The 21,487-nt window shown below is 51.0% G+C and overlaps 1 protein-coding gene across 7 annotated transcripts in view; it reads right to left on the bottom strand.

Annotated features, from left to right (window-relative positions):
* The window catches only part of Bin1 (bridging integrator 1), a 56,950-nt gene extending 40,904 nt beyond the window's left edge, over positions 1–16,046 (bottom strand). Inside the window, exon 1 of one of the 7 annotated variants that reach the window (XM_076866671.2) lies at positions 15,764–16,046. In XM_076866671.2, coding sequence (XP_076722786.1) covers positions 15,764–15,847 — 84 coding nt within the window. In that variant the 5' untranslated portion in view covers positions 15,848–16,046. The remainder of the gene's footprint in view (positions 1–15,763) is intronic. The other 6 variants (XM_076866666.2, XM_076866665.2, XM_076866668.2 and 3 more) reach the window with 6 other exon arrangements.
* Positions 16,047–21,487: the final 5,441 nt, after the last annotated feature.

Raw genomic sequence — 21,487 nt, 5'->3', positions numbered from 1 at the left:
TTTGTGCTTTTACCCCTATCTTGACCTGAGATTCATCCACCCAGGCCAGAAACCTTGGACAGCCTAATCCATCAAGTCCCCACCCTGCCCAGTTCCCCCCCAACCCAGCCCACACATGCCTATCTGGGTGCCTGCCACCCCATACACCTGCCCCCCATGACTCACTAGGGCTCAGCATTCCTCTGGGAAAACAAAAGTCATCCCACCCCACAGCCTCTGGGACCAAGCCCTTCAGCAGCCTCCTCCACCCACAGCTCTGCAGACACCTGCAATCCCCCATCACTTTACCCTGATCCCCTTGGTCAAAAGGGTAAAGTGGTACAAAGCCCCATCAAAATCAACCAAACAGCAAACCAAAGTAGTGTCCCTGTGGGACCCACAGCAGCAACTACCAGAAACCCTGGCTGGGCCTCAGCATTGCACCCCCCCAGTGCCAAGCCCAAAGACTGGCAGCGAGGACTCAGCAGCAGAGTGTGAGTGACACAGGGAGCCTCTCTGGCCTCTTCTTTCACGCTGGGTGGGGCCCACTGAGGACAGGGTGTCTCCATAGGCACGCACCACACCCTTGGCCGCAGCCCTCGGCCCATCTGTCCTGAGATGTCAGCATAGCCGCCCCATCTGTGCCCCCACACGAGTGTGGGTGCTATTCTCAGCACAGGCCAGGATGCTGGCCATAAACAGTGCTGGGATCTGCCCCTCCGGACCATCCGCCTCCCACCTGCCCCTCAGCACCTGCTTACCCGACTCAGCAAGGAGCAGCCCATGCTGGGGAGGGACGGAGCCGGGGAGCCCAGGAGAGCAGGGAAAGGGCCTGGCAGTGCCCCCCAGGCCAAGCAAAGGTCCGAGTGGGTGGGTGGCTGGGCAACGAGCCTTGGTGCCATGAGCACCCCCACCATCCTGCCTTCCTAAAGACACCAGGCCCTGCTGGACCTTCACAACATCTCCTCCAGACCCAAGACTCACTTATCCCTCTGAATGCCCTCAGCTATTTGTATGTCTGTTCCTGCCTGAGAAACTCCACCTAGACCTGCACCCAGGTTATTCACTAATTAATCAGGGTCCTCAGTTTCCAAATCTGTGACACCAAAACTACTAAACGGTAACTAAGAGAGATAAGATATGTGTTTACTTCAAACACGTCAATATTATTTTGGACACCATTGTTATTTTTGTTATTCAGTGGAGTGAATGCCCAGAGTTGGTTTTAAATAGCTCCCACCAATCCTGCCCACCATGAAAATTCAAAGTGCAGCAGAGCAGGGGGGGAGACCACCCTCACTGCAGCCTCATATCACTCCCAGAGCCTGGGTCTCCGGGCCACCATGCTAAGAGCCTCCTGCCTCAGACCTAGACTATCCACCGTACCCCGGCGCCCGAGGCACCACAGAGAGGGACTCCTGCATTACAGACATGGAGCCAAAGTGAGGCTGGCAGGTTCAGAGCCGATGAGAGGGGCCCTATCCTGGCACAGGGTCGTTCCACCATGTTTTCCCCCAAGAAGCCAGTAGAGGAGGTCACAGGAGAGTTGAGAATGGACACAGAAGGAAGGGGTGAGGGCAATGAGGAGGAGAATCAAGAGGGAACTCTAACGGGCAGAAGGAGTCACATGCCCCCACCCCTGCCCCTGCCCTGAGCCCTGCCCCCAGCCTTGGGCCTCCCATGGCCTTAACCTTGCCTCTGGCCCCTGCCCATGACACTGCCCCTGCTCACAGCTCTGGCCCTGGCCCTGGCCCTGGCCCTGCCCATGGCCCTAGCCTTAGCCCTGGAGTTGCCCCTATTCTCTGGCAGATGGAATGAATATTCAGGGACATAGATGAGACTTTTCCAGGTGTTCCTCTGCTGATCCCACACCTAATATTCTTGTGCTGGCAAAAGGGAATGGCCTTAGAGAACATGGTGGGCTAGAGGAGGCTTAGGTGGGGGTGAAGGAGCCAGGGAAGGCTCTGTCCATCACCTCCACCAGATTCAGGAGGTCTGTACGCAGCTGGACAGGAGCAGGACAGGAAAGGGAAGGAGAGGGACCTCCCAACCCCACTCTGACAGGCTGCATGACTTAACAGGTACCAATCCTCTCTGGGCCATAATCCAGGTCCTGCTAACACCACGCAGAAGTAAAAGGAGCAGAAGAGCTCAGAGAGGCTGACCACTGCCCAACTTGCTACCCAGCATGAGACAGTGTTGCTAATTAAATGTCTTCACCACCCTCGAGGCTTCTCACTAGCTCAGAGGAACAATTGCAGGGGGCAGCCAGAGAACTGTCACTAACCCACAGCCTTAGGCAGGTCACCAGCCTCCAGAGCATGAAAGTCTCTGACTTCCAGGACTCAGAGCCTCACTGTCTGAGAAGGTGTGTGACCCCGTCCCTCTGCTCAACAAGCCAGGCCTCCTCCAAAGGCTATAGGAGGAGGGATGTAGCAGTGAGATCAGAGAGGTAGAGAGAGGGCAGAGGTTCCCAGAAAGCATAGCCAACATCAGCACCCCCACTGTGCTGCAGCCACCAGGCCTGCAGCCCTGGTCTCATCCCTAACTGTCCCCTCCCATAAGGCCCTCTTCACAAGAGGAAACGCTGCTCTCCAGCAAAAGGGATCTGCCAGCCAGAGCAGCCAATCACAGGAAGGAAGGAGCAAGGGTTGAGATCCAAAGCTAGGTTGGAGATCTGCAGATCCCTGGCCATTCCATGCAAGGACTGAGAGGGCTGGAGTTCCACAGTGCAGCTGGGGCCTGGCACCTACAAGGTCCTCAACAGACCATATCCTTCCCTTCCTTACTCCCTCTGATGGCCCTCAGGTCATCTAGATCCCAAGTGGGGCACTGGTGGCCCAAGGCCTGGTCTCAGGAATGATGCCCCAAGAGTTCACATGCACAAGACACAGTGTGGCCTAACACCCTCACACCAGCCTAAGGTCCCAGCACCTTGACCTTCAGTGGCCTCAGTATGAAATGGAGACATACATTCTCCCATTTAATCCTCAATGATAAACCCATTCCACCAACAGGAAAACTGGGGCTCGGTGGGGATGAATAACTTGCCCAAGGTCAAAGGACTTAGGAAAGCAGAACTGGGATTTGAACCTGAGCCTCTGAGACTCAAAAGTGAGAACTCTTTCCACCTTGCCATACTTTGCAAAGCCTTTCCCATCCATCCCTCATCCCCCGGAGTCTCACATTCCAATTCACTATGTGCTGTGAGTCTGCTCTGTGCCCAGAGCCAGCAAGCACAACAGAGCTCATCTTCCTCCTTGAGGGCTGGGGTTCAGCAGGCAGGATTGTTACCCCATTTTATAGAAGAGTGAAGAGAAGCCAGAAAGGTTTACTAACTGACCCAAGTAATAGGAACGGGGCGGAACAGAATCCCAGGGTCTCAGCTGCCTGCCTGAGGCCTTTGCAGCTCCAGACCTCCGCAATGCTAAGGCAGCAACTCTGCGCACAGAGTGAAAGAGAGCTGCTGCAGATTGCGGGGGTGGCCTCTCTTCTCCGGTCAGAGTGGCACAGCAGGCAGGGTGACCCGCCAGTGCAGCAGCTCCGTCCTCACTCCTGAGCAGTTTCCCACACGCTGACTCAGCTCTCCCGGCTGGGCCCTGAACCCACACCCACTTCTCCGCAAAGCTTGCGCAGTCCACCCCAAGCCAGCCCGGGAGCAACCCCCACCTGGCCACCAGAGCTGGGGCAGCACTGCCCACTAAGTTCTCAGGATAGGACAAGAGCACACCTTAGCTGTGGCCTTCTCCAGGCCTGCTGACCATTCAACCAGTAAGGTAGGGCCAGGCTGGATCACTTGGAGAAGCAGGTGACATTCCAGCTCAGCCAGGCCTGCTCCCAGGACATACTGCTTTTCACTGGGTCCTCGGAGGGAAGAGGGGACATATTTCAGAAAAAAAAAAGAACAATATTTGGGTCCTGTCCCAGGTTTAGCAAATGCATCCAATTAATTGTGGATTCTGATTTTCCATTTAGAACAAGATTCAGCTCATACACCTGGCTATTCACTTGGCCTTGAATTGCTTCCCAAGCTCCTAAATTCCCCCAGGCTCCCCCAATCCTTTCTTCGAGGGAGGTAGGAGATATGGCATCTGACCTAGCTCCCCCTGACACCCTGAGGATCTGGGGAGCACAGAGTCAGACCAGCTTCGTTCAGATCCAGCCCCAAACTTCTCGGGCACCTTGATTCCTGCAGGCTCCCAGGTCCCCTGCACCCTGCCTTCATCCTGAAATAGCTGAGGGGATCCCAGGGGCCACATGGAAATCCCCAACAGTGAAAGACCCAGCTCTCTCTTATCAACTTCTCTTCTGATGTGCCAGCCTCCTGGGTAACCAAGAGTGCACCCCCACCTTCAGTCCGGAAACATACACCTGGTGCTCCCTGATTGCTGCAGCCCACACACTGATTTTCATTTGAAAACACATTTGCTCTTCAATAATCATCCTCCTGCCCTCCCCCACCATCTCACTCCAGGAGAGAGAGATAACAAGCTAGTGAGAAAGGCCACTCTGAGTTTCAAAAGGGAGGAAATGCCAGGATTCCCCTGAGCTTCAGTATCCTCATCTGCCCAAGGGGACTGTATTTCTGTAGGGTGACCTCACAGGCCAGAGAGAAACAAATGGCTGGTAGTAGATGTGATGGCTCTTAGTAATTTACCAAATTCAATGAAGATGCTAAGGTGGTCCTACCCTCCTGAACCATCCAGACCCAGCAGGAGCCAGAGCTCACCTGACTGCAGACTTCCCAGTCCCCAGATGGGCACACTGGGGCTCTGTGGCCAGGGCCCAATTCAAGTGTCTCAAGTTCATGTTCTTCTGGTACACATCAGCTCCTCCAATGAATGAATGCATGACTCTGAAACCCTCCTCTGGCCCTTCAACATGCAGCCTGACCTGGAACCATGTGTCCTCCATCCCTACCCCCTTCAATCAGGGTCTAGTTCAGAGGAGCTCTGACTTCCTCCCTTGTAAGGTGAAGCCATCCAGCACCTCCCAATTTAGCTTCTTCAGCTTATGCAGGGAAAAAAAAAAAAAAATTAAGGACACTGCAGTTCAATTTCAAGAGACCTGCCATAGCACAGACAAAACACAAAAGCCACAATGGTGTGCGCCTGTGGGATGTCAAGGGCTTTCCCAAGATCTCCCTGGGGCAGAGCAGAGCATCAGCCCCCACCAGTGAGCAGGCTGCAAGCCAGGTGCTTCACCCTCAAACAAACCCCAGAAGCAAGAACTCCCACCATACCACTCTCAGAGGATGAAACAGAGAGGACAGGCAACGTGCCCAGGACTGCAGGGCAAATTCCCTGGTTTCTCTGAAGGTTAAAGCTTCTTAATTCTCCCCAACATGCCCCTGAATCTTCTTTTTCCTCTTTCTCCTACCACCTGCCAGTGGTCCTGAGTCCAGATCAGCACACCCATCCTCCCCGTCACCAGTGTCTGTCCCCCTAGACAGTTACCCATCAACTAGACAACGTGGAATAAGATAGCTGATGACACCTTGGGCCAGAGGAATAGGGGAGCTGCAGGAGGCTGGCTAGATGGAAAGCAGGGGTCCCCACAAGGGACCTCTCATGGCTCAGGCCTCTCAGTGCCACTTTGGTCCCCAGGGCCCAGTGACCGGCCCAGGCTCGCCCAGGGCTCAGGCATCTTGGCAGGAGCCTCATGGAGAGGGCGAGTTAAGCAAAGGGTCCAAAGAAAGCAGTCACAGCTGTTGGAAAATGGAGCTGGAGTGGCAAAGACTCTCCTGTCACTCCATCCCCCTTCTGGTCCTAAAGTCCCAGCAAAACCCCTGCAGCCACAGGACTCCCTGGAAACTCTAATCAGCATCATCAACCCGCTGGTGCTCCCAGTCCTCCATCCACACAACAAAGACTGTGTTCTCCTATGCCCACTCCCCATCCAGTTGTGTGAACATACAGCCAGGGGTCCCCATAGCTGGCAGGACCACTCAGATCCAAAAGCAAAGGGAGTCTCCTTGCCCATTTAAGTTAATGGCCAGCCCCACAGGGAGGAGCAAATCGCAGGTGCCCAATGACCCTTGCGACTTGCTCTCCAAGCCCAGCAGTGTCACGCCCTCTTTGTGTCATCCTGGGTTCTGAAACACAGAAACAGGCCTGCATGGGGCAGAGCTGGTGCAGAACACTGTCCACCAGTAATTCAGCAGCAGGTGTCACCTGGCCCTGGCCCCAGCCCTGACAGGCAGCCTCCAGAATTGCAGCCCAGCCCTGCCCCTATCCCCATGTGCCTTCCTGGAAATGTTTGGATCTTTTCTAATTGATGCTGCTCCCTCTGGGGACTCAGGACTCAATACCTCTCCCAGGCCTCAGTCTTTTCCTCCTCGGAAAGCCAGAGGTTCCCGAGGTACACATCAGTAAAATACCCAGTCCTTAGTTGAACCCAAACCTGGAGTCAGAAATATGGTTCAAATAACACCTGAAGAAAAAAGCTAAAGAGCTTGATGCAGGTCTGGGGCGGAGCTACATCCTAAGTCTGGCTCCAATCTTCAGATCCAGCCTCAACTCACCCCATCCACACTCACCCTTCCAGGTACCCAAAGAGGCCTTGGGTGTGCTGTTCCCAAGGCTGCCAGGGCACGTCTCCCCACCCCAGCCTGCCTCTTTTGCCCTGGGTTTCAGTCCAGACTCACCATCCCCAAGGACCCCTTCCTGATGCACAAGACTAAGGCACAGCCTCAGGGACTACCTCCGGTGTCCTCCCTAGTCCCAGGATGGGCACTGTCTGCAAGGCAGGGAGCTCCGCTGGCCAGGGACAGCACCATCACGAGCCTCTCAGCATCTTGGCTCACAATGGACATAAGAGAGAACACTACCAGGATAATAAGATGGCCATGGCCACCACCTATAGGTGAGTTGCAGTCCTCTCGGGGGATTGAACCCGTGTAAGAATTGACTCACACAAATCAAGGAGCCAGCCTGGTGCTATGACATGCTCCTGTAATCCCAGCAACTCAGGAGGCTGAGGCAGGAAGGAAGTTGAGGCAGGAGGTTTGCAAGTTTGAGGCCAGCCTTAGCAACTAAACCAGGTCCTCTTTCAAAACTAAAAAAATGTTTTTTAAATTTTTTTTTTAATTTAAAAAGGGCTTGGATGTAGCTCAGTAGTAAAGTGCCCCTTTGGTTCAATCCCTAGTATCAAAACAACAACAAAAACAAAAACAAAGCAAGGAGCATATTTGGGGAGACCAGACCCTGAAAAGGGTACCCTGACGACATTGAAGAAAGGGTCAACAAAGGTCTGGAAGCGCTGAGAGCAGCAAGCCGTGCTGGCAGCAAGGAATTCACCAGGGCTCAGTTATGCAGCAGCTGCAGCCTACAGCCGCCCACTCACTCACTCCCTCCCATGATGATCTGGGGCTCAGCCCATGGCACTGGGCCCTCACACTGCAGAGGGGACATGTCCACAGCTCACAGCCCTTCCAAAGGAGCATAGTACTCAGCACTCCACGCTCTGTCCCAGAAGGCTTCAAGTCTGGACTCCTCCCCCACTCCATGCTGTGACCCCAATCCCACTGCATCTGCTTGCTGTGACACTCAGGATCTGGGTCAGGGAGTGGGGAGAAGGTGTGGGTCCTTGCAAGCTGCGGGAAGAGCCTCTGCAAAGAGCACAGGAACTGCATCTGAGGGCAGTGGCAGGCTGCATTATCAGTGAGGTGTCTGGTCTGACCAATCACACTAATCCCCACTACCACCAGTGAGCGCCCCCAGTGCCCGTCATCCATAGGCTCTTATGAACACCCATCTGCTGAGGACTGAGGCCAAGCCCCATTTGGCATCTGGCCTAAAACCAGGCAGGACTCCGTAGCAGGGCCCCAGCCAATCACAAGAGCCCTGTTACCCAGCACAGAGTGCTATAGCTACTGGCTTAGATTAGGCCACACTACAGCACTGGGCTGTCCACTCATCATCATGCCATTTGATCATGGGAAAAGGCAGTGTGGAAGGAGGACTAGATCACCCCACAGTGGTAGAGGCAGGGTGGGATCGGCACCTTGTTACCCCAGTCCGAATCCTGCAGTCCCTTTCTTCTAGCCTGCACCCTGAAACCCAGAGTCTTTGACAGCCATCAGCCCTGTCTCTTCACTACCAGAGAAGCCGTGCACCCATGCAATGCAAGAAGTACAGTCGGCCCTGGGTATCTACATCTGCAGATTCAACCAACCACACATCAGAAATCTTCAAAAGAAAAAACCTGTGCCTGTACTGAACATGCACAGACTTTTTCTTGACATCATTCCCTAAACAATTTCAGCATAAAAACTATATACATCACAATGACTTTGTATTAGGTATTATAAGTAATCTGGAGATGATCTGAAGTATTACAGGAAGATGAGCCTAGGTTATATGCAAATAATACATCGTTTTATATGAAGGGCTTGAGTATAGAAGAATTTTGGTATCTGGAAGGTGGGGGTCCTGGAACCCCCCCCACTCCGGCCCCAACCAAAGATAGCAAGAGACTTATGGATGTAACAGTGACTGTAGGATACAGGCCAGCCCTTGTCCTCATGAGCGGAGATACACAGGCCTGCCTCCAGCCTGAACCCAGGCCATAGAGGTAGGCATCAAGGGACCCAGAGCAGAAATCCCTCATCAGGAAAAATCTTCTCTGTGTGCTTTCATGTGATGGACAACATGGCTACTTCTTCCTCAAACACAGTAAAAAGTGACTAGTAATGCTATCATTTCAACAAAGAAACATTGTATCAATGACTGAAACAAAAGTAGGCAGGATACAATTTCAGAATAAGGAGTCCTCCTTTAGATTAAATTAACATAGCTTTTATTATTGGAGAAAATACACACACACACACACACACACAGGGTCTTGTGTCCTAGTGATGCATAAACCCGTGACTCTGGACTTGTTTCTGGAAACCCTAGGTCTTCCCATCACCCCCAGAGTCTACCACACACCCCAAAGTAAAAACCTGGATCCCAAGTGGGGCTGGAGGGACTGGCAGTGTCCCCAAGCTGGAGACTGCCATCTCATCTGCATGTCTCCAAGGTGGTCTCCAGGGTCAGACCCACTGCCTCATCCACAACAGAGGTGGCAATCCATGGGAGTCACACCTCTGGGCCAAGCCTCAATTTCTTCCTTTGCTCAAGGGACTCCTAACGAACTCACTTGTTGGCAGGGATGACGGCACAAGGCAGGTGTACAGTGACCCACAGCTATTATTATTAAGTTAATATTTGACAAACCTTCCCCTGGGGCAGGAAGAACCTGCCTTTCTCTTTTCCATTCCCCAGCCCTGACCCCTGCCAGCCATTGGCATGTGTACAACCTGTGGCCTTGTTAGGAGGTGGCAGCCTGAGGCAGGGGTGCACAGAAGCCTGGGTGCCAGGCTCGTGAGGTGGCACGAGAAGAGCAAGATGCTGAATCCTACTGGTGGCTCTAGGGCCCTGCCCTGGGCTAGCAGCCTCCCCATTTCATCTCCCAATGGCTTCTTCCCTCAGCTTGCAAGGACCCACACCTTCTCTCTGCTCCCTGACCCAGATCCTGAGTGTCACAGCAATAATTAATACCTAATAAGTAATTAGGTATTACTTATAATACCTAACCTGAAGTATCCCTGCTTCAGACAAGGAAACTGAGGATCAGAGAATTCAGCATGACTGGCCTAGGATAATAATCCCTGGGGAGGGACTCAACCCCATCTCTAAAGGCTGTGTCAATCTGCTATGCCAGTCACAGCTCCCTGTGGAAATCTTACACATGGCCCTCCTGGTCTACGCCATCTCTGGCACAGTCCCCTTCATCTTTTAGTGGCCTCTCCCACCTCCCCAGTCTACATCCAGCATAGGGGGCCCTGCCCCCCGGCCCTGCACAAACACCCACCAAAACTGCACATCTGCCCGGATCTGCCCTGCTTGGTACTTTCAGTGTTGGTGGCCTTTCTTTGTATTTTTAATCCCAAAAGGAGACTTGATGGAAAGGTGGCTTTAGAAAACACACAACATACACCAGGCCTGGTGGAATACACCTATAATCCCTGCAACTCCAGAGGCTGAGGCAGGAGGATCAAAATTTTGAGGCCAGTCGTGGTAACTTGGGCTCTAAGCAACTTAGTGAGATCCTGTCTCAAAATAAAAAATATAAAAGGATGGGGATATCGCTCAGGGGCAAAGTGTGCCCGGGGCTCAATGTCCAGTACCAAAAGAAAAGAAAGAGAGAGAAAAGAAAAGCACAATACACCTGGCATCCAGTAGGAAGCCGAGCTCGCAGAGGTGCCCTCTCACCCGGAGACCAGAAGCTTCCCACAACCTCAACCCAACCCTCCCATTGCATTACCTACATCCCACGTCACAATGAATCTCAGATCAGCACAGGTCTCATATACAGGACACTCTCTTGCTTTCCAGCTCCTACCTATCACCACAGCCACTTGTGTATTGACTCTCCCTGGCTACAATATCAGCTCTAGAAAATCAGGGGCTTGCATTGTTCACCTCTGGGTTCCTACTCCCTAGAACAGTGCCCAGAAGGCAGTGGGTACCAAATATTTGTTGTGAGAATAAATGAATGAATATGCAAACCCCATTACCACTTTACCAGTGGTGAAAAGTGAAGATGAGACAAGGGAAATGTGCCCAGTCACAGTTTATGTGTAGGAGTCGAGATTCACTCCCAAACTGTCTGATCTCTAGTCCAAGCCTTCCACCTACCCTAGACTGTCCCTGCACACACCACACACAGGCACATCCACAGAGCACAAACACACACTACACACATGAACATATGCAGGCACCATGCCAGGACTGTGACAGCACCCTAAGCCCTGATCAGCTAAGGGCTCAGCAGGGATTAGCTGTCTACAAAGGCCTGTAATGGACCCTCCCAGGGAGAGGAGTTGGGAACACGGACTATGTGGAGAGGTAGGTCTCCCTGTGGGGGTTTTGTGGTACTGGTTTTAGTGAGCATTTGCTATGTGCAGGGCATCTGTCAAAGGTTCTACTTTCTACAACATACATGTTATCCCCAATTTGACAAAAAGAAACAGCGCTTGGGAAGGTATTGCAGCTTGCCTATGATCCTGCAGCCAATTAGGGAAACCCAAAGCCCATGCACTCTCTGCTGTCATAGTGATGTGCAGGACACAAGGCCTAAAATGGAAGGTGGGACTCTGGGGTTCTAGAACCTCATAGCAAAAGGACCACGTGAGGCTCAGCCTTGGGTTACAGGGGCAAAGGCCTGGCCAGGTGCCAGAGAGCAAAAGTGAGAAGGGAGCCCCAGTGGGTGATCTGTGAGGAAGAAGAGAAGTAGTCGAGCTCGGCTTCCCTGAATCCCCAACATTGAAGACTTGATCAAATCTGATCTGAATCTGCCACCTGTCCACCCTTTTCTTCCAGGTTGCCAATGTCCTGACCATCCCCACTCCCCACTCCATACCTCAGCCCACACTCATGCCTCCTGGGACCTCTTCTTCTTCCGTGGGCCCCAGGCAGCCCACTACACTCCCCTCATCTTCCCTCCTAGACGAAACAGGCTTTGCCTGGCTTATGTCCTGCCAGCACACTGTACTAAGGCCACCCAAACCGGCAGAGGCTCAGAGAGGTCTCCTGGGTGTGCTTCCAAGCTCCCCTCACTCACCTGCCTAAACCGAAAGCCCACAGAACATGTATACACACCTAGATAAGATGTCAGGATCCCTCCCTCCAGCAGGTGATAAACATTTACATAAATAACCTGGGTTCAAGGGAAGCTGATGGCAGTCTAGAAGGTACATCAAAAGCCTGGGCAAGCTGGGCACGGTGACACACGCCTGTAATCCCAGCGGCTCAGGAGGCTGAGTCAGGAAATCTCGAGTTCAAACCCAGCCTCGTCAAGGGCAAGGTGCTTAGCAGCTCAGGGAGACCCTGTCTCTAAATAAAATACGAAATAGGGCTGGGGATGTGGCTCCGTGGTCAAGTGCTCCTGGTTCAATCCCAGTACCCACCCCGCCTCCCCCCCAAAAAAACCTGGGCAAACTCAAAGGGAAAAGGCCCAGAGCAAGGAGATAGAGAGACAAGTAGAGGAAAAGACAAGTGATCTGGAAAGGGCAAGGAAAGGGTCTCAAATACTCAAGGGCAAAGGTGGACAAAGCATCTGCTGCTCTTGTGCAGCAGCTCTGGACTGGGGCCTGAGAAGGAAAGGTACCTGCAAAATCAGTGGTCCAGGTGGGCTCTGAGCTCTAGCACAAGGTAGTATGATTGGATGGGTGGTAAGGACTGCCTATGCCCCAACTGCCTCTTATGTTAAAAGGGCCATGGGCACCTACTTTTAAGTGTGGCCTGGCCACTCTTATCATTGCAGCAAGAATGGGCTTGGTGTATAGGCCCGGCTCCTACTGAAGAGGCTGACAAAGCTACTGCGTGGGGAGACCTTGACCACGCAAAGGAACATGGTGAGACTCATGGCCATGTGTCAGGGTCCTATAAATAACTGCCACTGCCCCTTCCTATAATGAGCATCTGCTGGGCATGCCAGTGCAGTGTGTGCATGGACAGCCCTGGGACCTCCCACTCCCAGCTGGTACTCCCCACTGTCCAGCCTGCTCAGGGAAGGCCAGCCAGGAGGGGGAAAGTACACATTTCCACCCTGGTCAGGGCCTTCTCCCATGTTCATCACCAGCTCAGCTCCGCCAGAACAAGGCCCAGCCTCCTTGACACATGCTCCATGAGGACTCCCTGCACCCAGCTGTCCTTCTGCCCAGCCACCCCATCCCCCAAGGGGCTCTGTCCGCCAACCTCTAATCCTCTCTGTCATTTGACCCAGGCTCCACCCTAAACTGGCTTTGCCCAGCCACCCTTCTGAGGCCCAAAAATGGACACAGTCATTTATAGAGGGTCCGACAAGCCAAACGCAATGGGAAGATGACCTCATGGCGCCCACAGGCCTGAGCTTCAGGCACACTGGGGGTGGCTGAGAGGCCAGCAGTGGCAGTAGGAGATCTTACAGGAATACGCTCCTCATGAGCCAGAGCCACATGCAACCCGGTCTTTGATAGTGTCCAGGGACTCAGCCTAGGACAAGGCATCTGGCTCACATCTAGATAGGATTTGATGAACAAGGGACAGCAAAGTAGTACACGACACAAATCGGCCCACCCACAGGCCTGTTTTAGGGCTCCCAAATCAATCCCCCCAAATGCCCTCATTTGTTCATAAACACTAAGCTCCTATTGGGTGATTTACCAGTAGTGTGCACTACTGGTAAATGCCCAAAGTGCACACATATGGATCTGCCCTAATCAGTGGTAGAGGCAGATGGATCAATGGGTAACAGCAACCCAGGATCCATGGAAAGACACAGAGGAGACCTGGTTCAGTGACTCCCATAGAGATCCACAACACCAGAGGACAGGGTGCCCTTGACCACACTGTGACCCCCTGAGTCTCAATGGATGTTTGAGCTGAGATGGGGTGTGTGGAGAAGAGAGGATGAACGATGGGGGGCACTTCTTCCTATATGAATATCATTTGACCCTTCCACCATAGCTCCTGTTATTCTTTATCAAAAAATGCCCTCCTATGACAAAAAAAAGGAAATAGCAATTGTCCCGTTATTCATTGATTTGACTGAGGCAAGGTAAGGACAGTGGTGGGGCGATCGTAAGGCAGCAGGATTGAAGTTCCATTAGCAATGAAAGTTAGAATGGGTCCTGAACACCACCAGAAGATGCTGAGGAGGCAGACCTGTGAACAACAGCCAGCCTGTGACAGACTCTGAGTGGCAGGAAAAGCAAACAGAAGAGGTTGGTGTGGATTGAGGTATGGGGAGCAGGGACTGCAGCTGGGCCAGGAAGGAAAAGGATGGAAGGAAGTCTACGTTCAAAGACAGCCAAGATGCCTGTTACACTGCCTTGGCTTCTGGTGGGGTGAGGGTGCCTAACTACTACCCATGGGGAAGAGAACAGCTGTGGCTCTAAGCAACTGCAGTTCCAAGAAGCCCAGGTTTGGGCAGGGCTTAACCTGCTGTTGGCCAAGTCCAGCATCCATTGCCCACCAGTTGTCAGCCAACTGCCCAAGGCCACAGAATAGGGGTTGAAGAGGGAGCTCAAGCCAGGCAGGAGCTCCCAGGCTGCTGTGAGCCAGCGACACATGGCCACTTACAATAAGGGGACACAACCCATGCCTACTTTGCCTAGAATTACATCAAAGATGATGCTTCAGAGAAAGGCAATTGGGGCAAAGGGGCACACCAAGAGCAATGGGGAGCCAGGCAGGAGATGGACATCAGCAGAAGGGGACAGGGAACCTGTCTCAGTGAGCTCTCCTATGAATTCCTATTCATCTTCCTCCTCCTCTTAGGATCAGGAAACAGGCTCAGGCCCAGGGCTGCCTGCTCCAGGCACCTAGATGGATTAGCCAGTCATGGGGAGGAGGGGGAGCAAGAGTAACTGCTGCTATCCCTCCAACCTGGAAGATGTAAGTCTTCCCAGCCCCCACCAAGCTATTCTTGGGGCTCTAATCCCTCCTCCTGGGGTGGGGTAGGGGAGCTGGGGCTGGCCAGATCTGGAGCCTGGCCCACAGCCCTTCCCTCCACACACAACCACCTCCTTAGCCCAACCACAAGGATAAGCAGTGGGACTCAGGGAGACACAGGGGAAGCTTCCCCCAACCCCCCACCACCACCCCCCAGCCATCACGTGACCGCATCCTTAGGGAGCCCGCAGGTCTCAGCTGCAAAAGTCATTGTTTATAAACAGCCACAAGGCCTGCTGGGGAAGGCCGGCTTGTCCCCGGGTCCCCACCCGGTCCGCCACGGAGCTCTTGGGGGGCTAGCCACCCTGGCAGAAACACGGATTCTACATTCTCAGATTTCAGTAAGAATCGTCAGGGGGAAGTGGCGTCAGCAGCTGGCGTGATCCAATTCAATAAACCAGAGATGGCTTGGGATAAAAAGCTGACCCGGCAAGGACCCCCGCCTCCCAATCCCTGCATTTCCTGCACAGTCAGGGTGCCCCAGGAAGCCCCGACACCATCCCCCCACTCGCCAGCTGGGAGTCACTCTCCGCGAAGAGGGGTCGGATTTCCTGTGGCGCCCTACACGCCCCTACTCTGGGACAGGTCCCCACCCGGCCAGCCAGAGCTACCAAAGCCAGCACCGCCACCCCCTCCCGGACAGCGGGAAACGCCAAGCCCCTGCTGGAACTAGGGGACCTCCTGGAGGGGTGCGCAGCCCTCTGCTGACCGCGGAGCCAGGCAGGAGCTCCCAGGCCGCAGGCACCTCGCAGGAAAAGAAATCCGATCCTTCTTTCGGGCCAGTGGGATAGAAGGTGGAGAGGTGGTGGGAAAGAAAACTGCGGGCTCCAGCACCCCCGGGTTGGGAAGTAGCCTTAGGAGTCCGGGGCGTGCGGTAGCCCCGGGCCGGAAAGAAATGCTCCTTCCCTTCCCCGGAGTGGGCCCCTCCAGAATTGCCCGCACGGGCTTGGAGAGCTGGGGGTCCCCACCTTGCCTCCCAGCCTCCCAGCCCTTGGCCTCCAGGGTGGGGTTACACAGGACCCAGCGCAGCTACGGGATCCCAGAGCGTGGGCCGCCACTTCTCCGCAGGGGAACAGCGACTGTACAAAGCGGCCGAAGGCAGGGGGAGGAGGGGGTGAGCGGACAGCTGCGCCCTCCCCTGCCCCAGCCCAGGTGGGGAGACAGAGAACGCGAACCCAAGGGGTAAACTCAGAGCGTCGGGGGTCGCAGCCTAGGGACCCCTGGGCAGCCGCTGTGCGACGGCGACAGGGCCCGACCCTGGGGAGTAGGGGGACAGGTGACCGAGACACCGGTTCGCTCACCTTCTCCTGCGCGCGGGTGAGCTTCTTCTGTACATTGCTGGCGATCTTCCCCGCCGTCACCCCCTTACTGCCCATCTCTGCCATCGCGGCGCCGGCCTCGCCCGGTGGCGGGGGCCCTATCTTGCTCTGGGAGGCCGTGCGCGCCGCGCTCCCAGCCCCCAGCCCCGGCCGCGCGTCCGGCCCCGGCTCCTGTCCACGCCGCTCACTAGTCAGCGGAGCCGACTGACGGAGGCGGAGCGTGCGTTGAGCTAGCGAGACAGCGACGCTGGGACCCGGGAGGGACAGACGAACCAAGGAAGGGGGCAGGGAGGAGGGGCTGGGCCTGGGGCGGCGGTCAGCTCCCCCTGCCCGCCCCCTCCGGACAAGACACTGCCTTTTAAAGGGCCACCCCTCGCCGGAACCGCACAGCCTGGGAGGAGGGAGTCTGCTGCGCTGACGCCGGGTGCTGCGGCGAGAGGTACTCCCAAAACGCTCCGGTGACACCGCCCCGGGGCGGGGCCTAAGACGACAGTCTGGGGTCCAGGACCGCCGCGGGCCCGACGCTTTGGTCCTCTTACCCAGCAGTCACCTCCTGCAAGTCTAGAGGATTGAGAACTTTCGAAAATCAAAGATAATGTAATGTGATGTGATTGGTACGTGGTCAAGGAGCCTCGACTGGAAGAATATGGCCCGAGAGTCCAGCCTTTCCCGGGGCTCGCCTCCAGCTGGATTCCTAAAGCTCCGCCTTCTCATTGCTGGTAGCTGCACAAGTCTCCCTGCACGCCTGGGGCACATCTCCAAGTCTTTCCCTGGCGCCTAGACCTGTGCCATCTTAGGGCTCCGTCTTTCAAAGTTGCCAGTAATCGTGATCATAATAACCACCTAACATTACTGCGCACTTACTGTGTGCCTGGCACTGTGCTGACTGTTTTGACAACCATTATTTCCTTCAGTCTCCAGACAGCCCTAGGAAGTAGGTGTTGTTATTCCCATTCTACAAACAAGACATTAAGACGCCTGAAACAAGATTTCTGACCATGTGCCTGGTTCTCCACCGCTCAATACTGAGTTGTTTCCTAATTCCTGCAGACGGGAAAATAATTAAGGATCATTTTCATGGAGAAGACAAGATTATTGTACGCCAACTTTGCCAACAGACCAACGTCAGTTATTATAAATTACAGAATTGGTTCCAGGACCTCGGCAAACTCCAAACCCCATGGATGCTAAAGCCCGTTATATAAAATGGTGTAGTATATTTTTTTAAATAACCTACACATATCCTTTCTGGGTACTTTAAATTATCTCTGGGTAAGTTATAATACCCAATACTTGCAAATGCCAAGTAAATAATTGTTATACTGTATTGTTTAGGGAATAATGACAAGTGGGGAAAAAAGAAGTCTGTACATCTTCAGTACAGACACAATATTTCCCCTTGAATATTTTTGATCCAGAAATATGGAACCCACAGGTACAGAGGATGAACTGTAATAAATATGTACATCCACTACCCCCAGAACATACCAAGAACTGTAAAGGATGCTGCCCTGGAAGTTTCTCAGAAAGTATGGGCTGAGTCTAACAGAGACAAGTTAGACTCAGCTGTCCAGAGTATGAACAGGAGCTGGAGGGAGCCACACATCAGTCAGAGGTGCGGGCCTGGCCTAGGGTTGGGGGTCTCAGAACTGGGGGTTCCTGTAAGAAGGGTTCTTGCAAACTACATGTGAAGCCCCTTGTACAAATAGAGACACTGAGACACTGAGGGAATAAAAGATCCAGCCTACATTCATACAAGTACATCTCTCTTTCCTGGGAAGCTCTCCTGTGTGCTCCTTAGTTGCTCCTGATTCTTTCCCCCACCTTCCTCACTCCCCTGGTCTCCCTCCTGGCCTATTATTCTTCCTATTCTACAGAAAGACAGCAGGTTCAGCAGTTGCCTCACTGTTGAAAGTCACAGAGATAGCAAATGACAAGCACAGATCCAGCCCTCAAAACTACCAAGCACTGCGTAAGTAGAAAGCATTCTGTTGAAACTATTATAAACTTGTGCTTCATTCTTGAGCTCCTAAAACATGTCAACAGCCCAGGTTCCTAAGGCAGCTTTCTCTTGAAAGCTCAACATGCTTTCAACTCATGGTTCCTCTCCACCTAATTTTAAGACTGTCAATCATTCTTTCAAAATTATTTTTTGGGCTGGGGATGTAGCTCCATGGTAGAGAGCTTGCCTCACACCTATTAGGCACTGGGTTTGAACACTCTGTGTTCCATCTTCAGCACAGGGGGAGGGGAAATGATTTCTTCCAGTGCTCCTCTAAGTAGAGGAAGAAATGAGCAGAAGTCAAATTCTGTTATAGTCAGCCCCCCGGGAATAGTAGGAGATTCTGCTTGGCTGGACATTGGTGTTTCAAAATATCACTTGAAGGAAAAATAGGAAGCAACTGAAATGTTCATCAGTGGAACAGGGTCAGTCATGACTATACAGAAACCAGAGGGGCCATTAGGGAATCATTTAAAATAACCATGACAGAGATTATGTAGCAATATGAAAATGATGCTTATGGCATAGTTATGAGTGCAAAGAGCAAGATAGGAAATTGCATATGCCGTATCCTTACAACCACATAAAAATTAATTAAATACTCAGGATCAAAAGATTCAACCATGCATCAAAATAGAAAGTAGTTGCAATAGGGTCAAGGCATTGTGGCTGATATTTTCCCCCTTCATTTCCTAAGTATCCTAAAATATATTGCCTTCATCAAAAGAACCACATGTCCTTCTATTTTGAGACAGTGTCTCACTAAGTTGCTTAGGGCCTTGTTAAATTGCTGAAGCTAGCTTCAAACTCACAATCCTCCTGCCTCAGCCTCCTGAGCTCCTGGGATTACAGGCATGTGCCACCACCTCTGGCCCATGGCTCTATCTTTAAAAGTGATTCTTTATCTAATGTCTAGATCAGACTTCCCTAAACACAAAAGCATTGAAGCATATATGAAATTTTTAAATGATAGTTTTTAAGTGCATAAAAATTAAAATTTTTGAACTTCAAAAACTGCAGTCCACATGTAGGATAAAAGTTTAGAAGAAAATGCTTCAAAAATGTTAATACAAATCAAAGAGGTAGAATTTAGGAGAGTTTTACTTTTTTCACAATTTTTTATAATATGCTATTTTCTTTTAATCGGGATAGGTCATTATTTTAAATATCAAGGGGAAAACTTTCCATTTTGAAGTCTGATATTTAAAAAATAGTGTAAATAGAAATAGTTTTTAAGTTCATTTTAAAAACAGTAAGAGCCCTATTTATAAATGGTAAAATAGTACAAATGGATAATTCACAAAATTGGATATTTGAAAATTAACAAATAGATTTTTTAATTTCACTATTTACCAGACAAAAAGAGATGTTCATTAAACCAACAGATACCTTCCCTGTCCTACTTTCATAATTTTTGTGTGCATGGTACTGGGGATTGAACCCAGAAGCACTCTACCAGCTGCAACCCTTTTTATTTTTCATTTTGAGTCAGTGTCTCACTAAGTTGCCCAGGCTCTCCCCAAACCTGTTATCCTCCTGCCTCAGCCTCCCAAATCACTGGAATTGCAGGCTTGCATCATTGTGCCCAGCAACTGATGTTTTTTAATTATCTTACTTATGAAAACCAGAGAGACAGAAACTCTCACTCACTGCTTCTCAGAGTACAAACAGATACAAAATTTCTAGAAAGCAGTTTGCAATAGTCGAAGAATCATCAAAATATTCACACTCTTCAACCCTACAATCCCAAGTCCAGGAAATAATTCAAAAATTCAGCAACACTTTAACCACACAGATGTCCACCACATTATTTAGAATGGTGCAAAACTGAAAACATCCAATATGCTACCATCATAATTCTGAATGATTAACTAAACTATGTGTAGTGTCATACACGAAATGTTTACCAGAACAATAATGCTTGTGAAGTTTTTCGTGATGGTAGAATAATGCAGAATAGAACCAACCACTATCCAAAATGCGATTGCTATTTCTGGGTGGAGTAATTTGGGAGGGAGGATTTGGGGGGTTGTTTTTCTTATTCTTGTTTTTTTTTTTTTTACTTTCCCAACTTTGTATATGTCCTGTTTTAGTCATCAGATAGAAATGCTATTAAAAATGCGAACTGAAATGAAGAAACTCTCCTAGAACAATAATTGAGAAACCACAGATATGGCAAAATAGAAAGAGAAATCTCAGAGTCAGAGAGTATATGCCATGTGTTTGAACTTCAAGGACTGGAGAAATGATGTTTGCTTGTTTGTTTTTAGTAAACTAAATATTCTACAACTGTTTTTAAGTTCTCAAGAAAATTGAGTGGAAGATACAAAGATTTCCTGTATTCTCCCCACAACACATGCACAGCCTCCCCCACTATCAACAACCCCACCCCAACCCCCAGTGGTATCTTTACTGCCATTGATGAACTACATTGATACACCATTGTCCCCCAAAGCTCATAGTTTACATCAGGGTTCACTCTTGGGAGTATACATTCTGAGAATTTAGACAAATGTATAATGACATACATTTACCATTAGTGTATCAAACGAGTAGTTTCACTACCTAAAAATCCTTTATGGTCCACCTACTCATCTCTACACCCTCACCCCTTAGCATTCACTGATCTTTTGACCTTCCCCATAGTTTTTCCATTTCCAGAATGTCAGATAGTTGGAATCACACCCATGTAATGCATTCAGATTGGCTTCTTTCACTTGATAATATGCATTTAAGTCCCCTCCATGTCCCTCTGTGGCTTGATAGACTGTTTCTTTTCAGCACTAATAATATTCCATGGTCTGGATGTAGCAGTTTATCCATTTACCTATGGAAGGACATCTTGGTTGTTTCTAAGGGTCGGCAATCATGAATAAAGCTGCTGTAAACATCTATGTACAGGTCTTCATATAGACCTAAGTTATAGACTCCTTGGATAAATATCGAGGAATTCAATTGATGGATAAATGGGAAGGGTATGTTTAACGTTGTGAGGAACTGACCAACTGTCTTCCAGAGTGGTGGGGCCATTGTGCATTTACACCAGCAATGGATGCCAACATTTGGTGTTGTCAGAGTTCTGGATTTGGGCCATTCTGATATATGTGTGTTGATTGGAAAGTGTCTGTCTGCTTGTCTGTTTTTGTTTGTTTAAACCATGAGGAACACAGGCAAGCCAAAAGGAGTCCTCCTTTCTCTTGGAGAGAAAACAGCATTCCCCTATGTTCCTTTTTATAATTCAAGAATTAGAATTAAAGGCTCTGAACGAGCACTATCATCATCAGCAGCAGCAGCAGCATAATTCTCTTATGAAGCAAGATTTCTATTATTTATACATTTTGGGCTGTCAAAATAATCCTGTGTTTGACAAAAGCAGGGTTTTTTTGCTACCCTTTTATAGATAGATACTCAGATAAACTTACCAAAGGTACTTGGTTGGTAGGTCCTGCACTGAGACAGTCAGCACCCAGGCCCTGAATAGACCAGCTTCATACCTCCCTTCTAGAACAGCAGTCCTCACCTCTTAAGACAGGAAGGGGCTGTCTGGTCCAGCATTTAGAAGAATCTACAGGCTTAACCAATTATTTAGGGGTACCATAAATGTGATAAAGTGTCTAAGAAGTGCTCTCTGACTCAAATTATCCTCCCTCCCTCTCATCTATAAAATGTTGCCATTTTCAAGTTCCATGAGTTTATGAAAAGGG

Source organism: Callospermophilus lateralis, chromosome 9 (assembly GCF_048772815.1).
Source record: "Callospermophilus lateralis isolate mCalLat2 chromosome 9, mCalLat2.hap1, whole genome shotgun sequence".
NCBI classification, from domain to species: Eukaryota; Metazoa; Chordata; class Mammalia; order Rodentia; family Sciuridae; genus Callospermophilus; species Callospermophilus lateralis.
The sequence above is the reverse complement of the archived record's forward strand: the minus strand, read 5'-3'. Positions and strand labels throughout refer to the sequence as shown.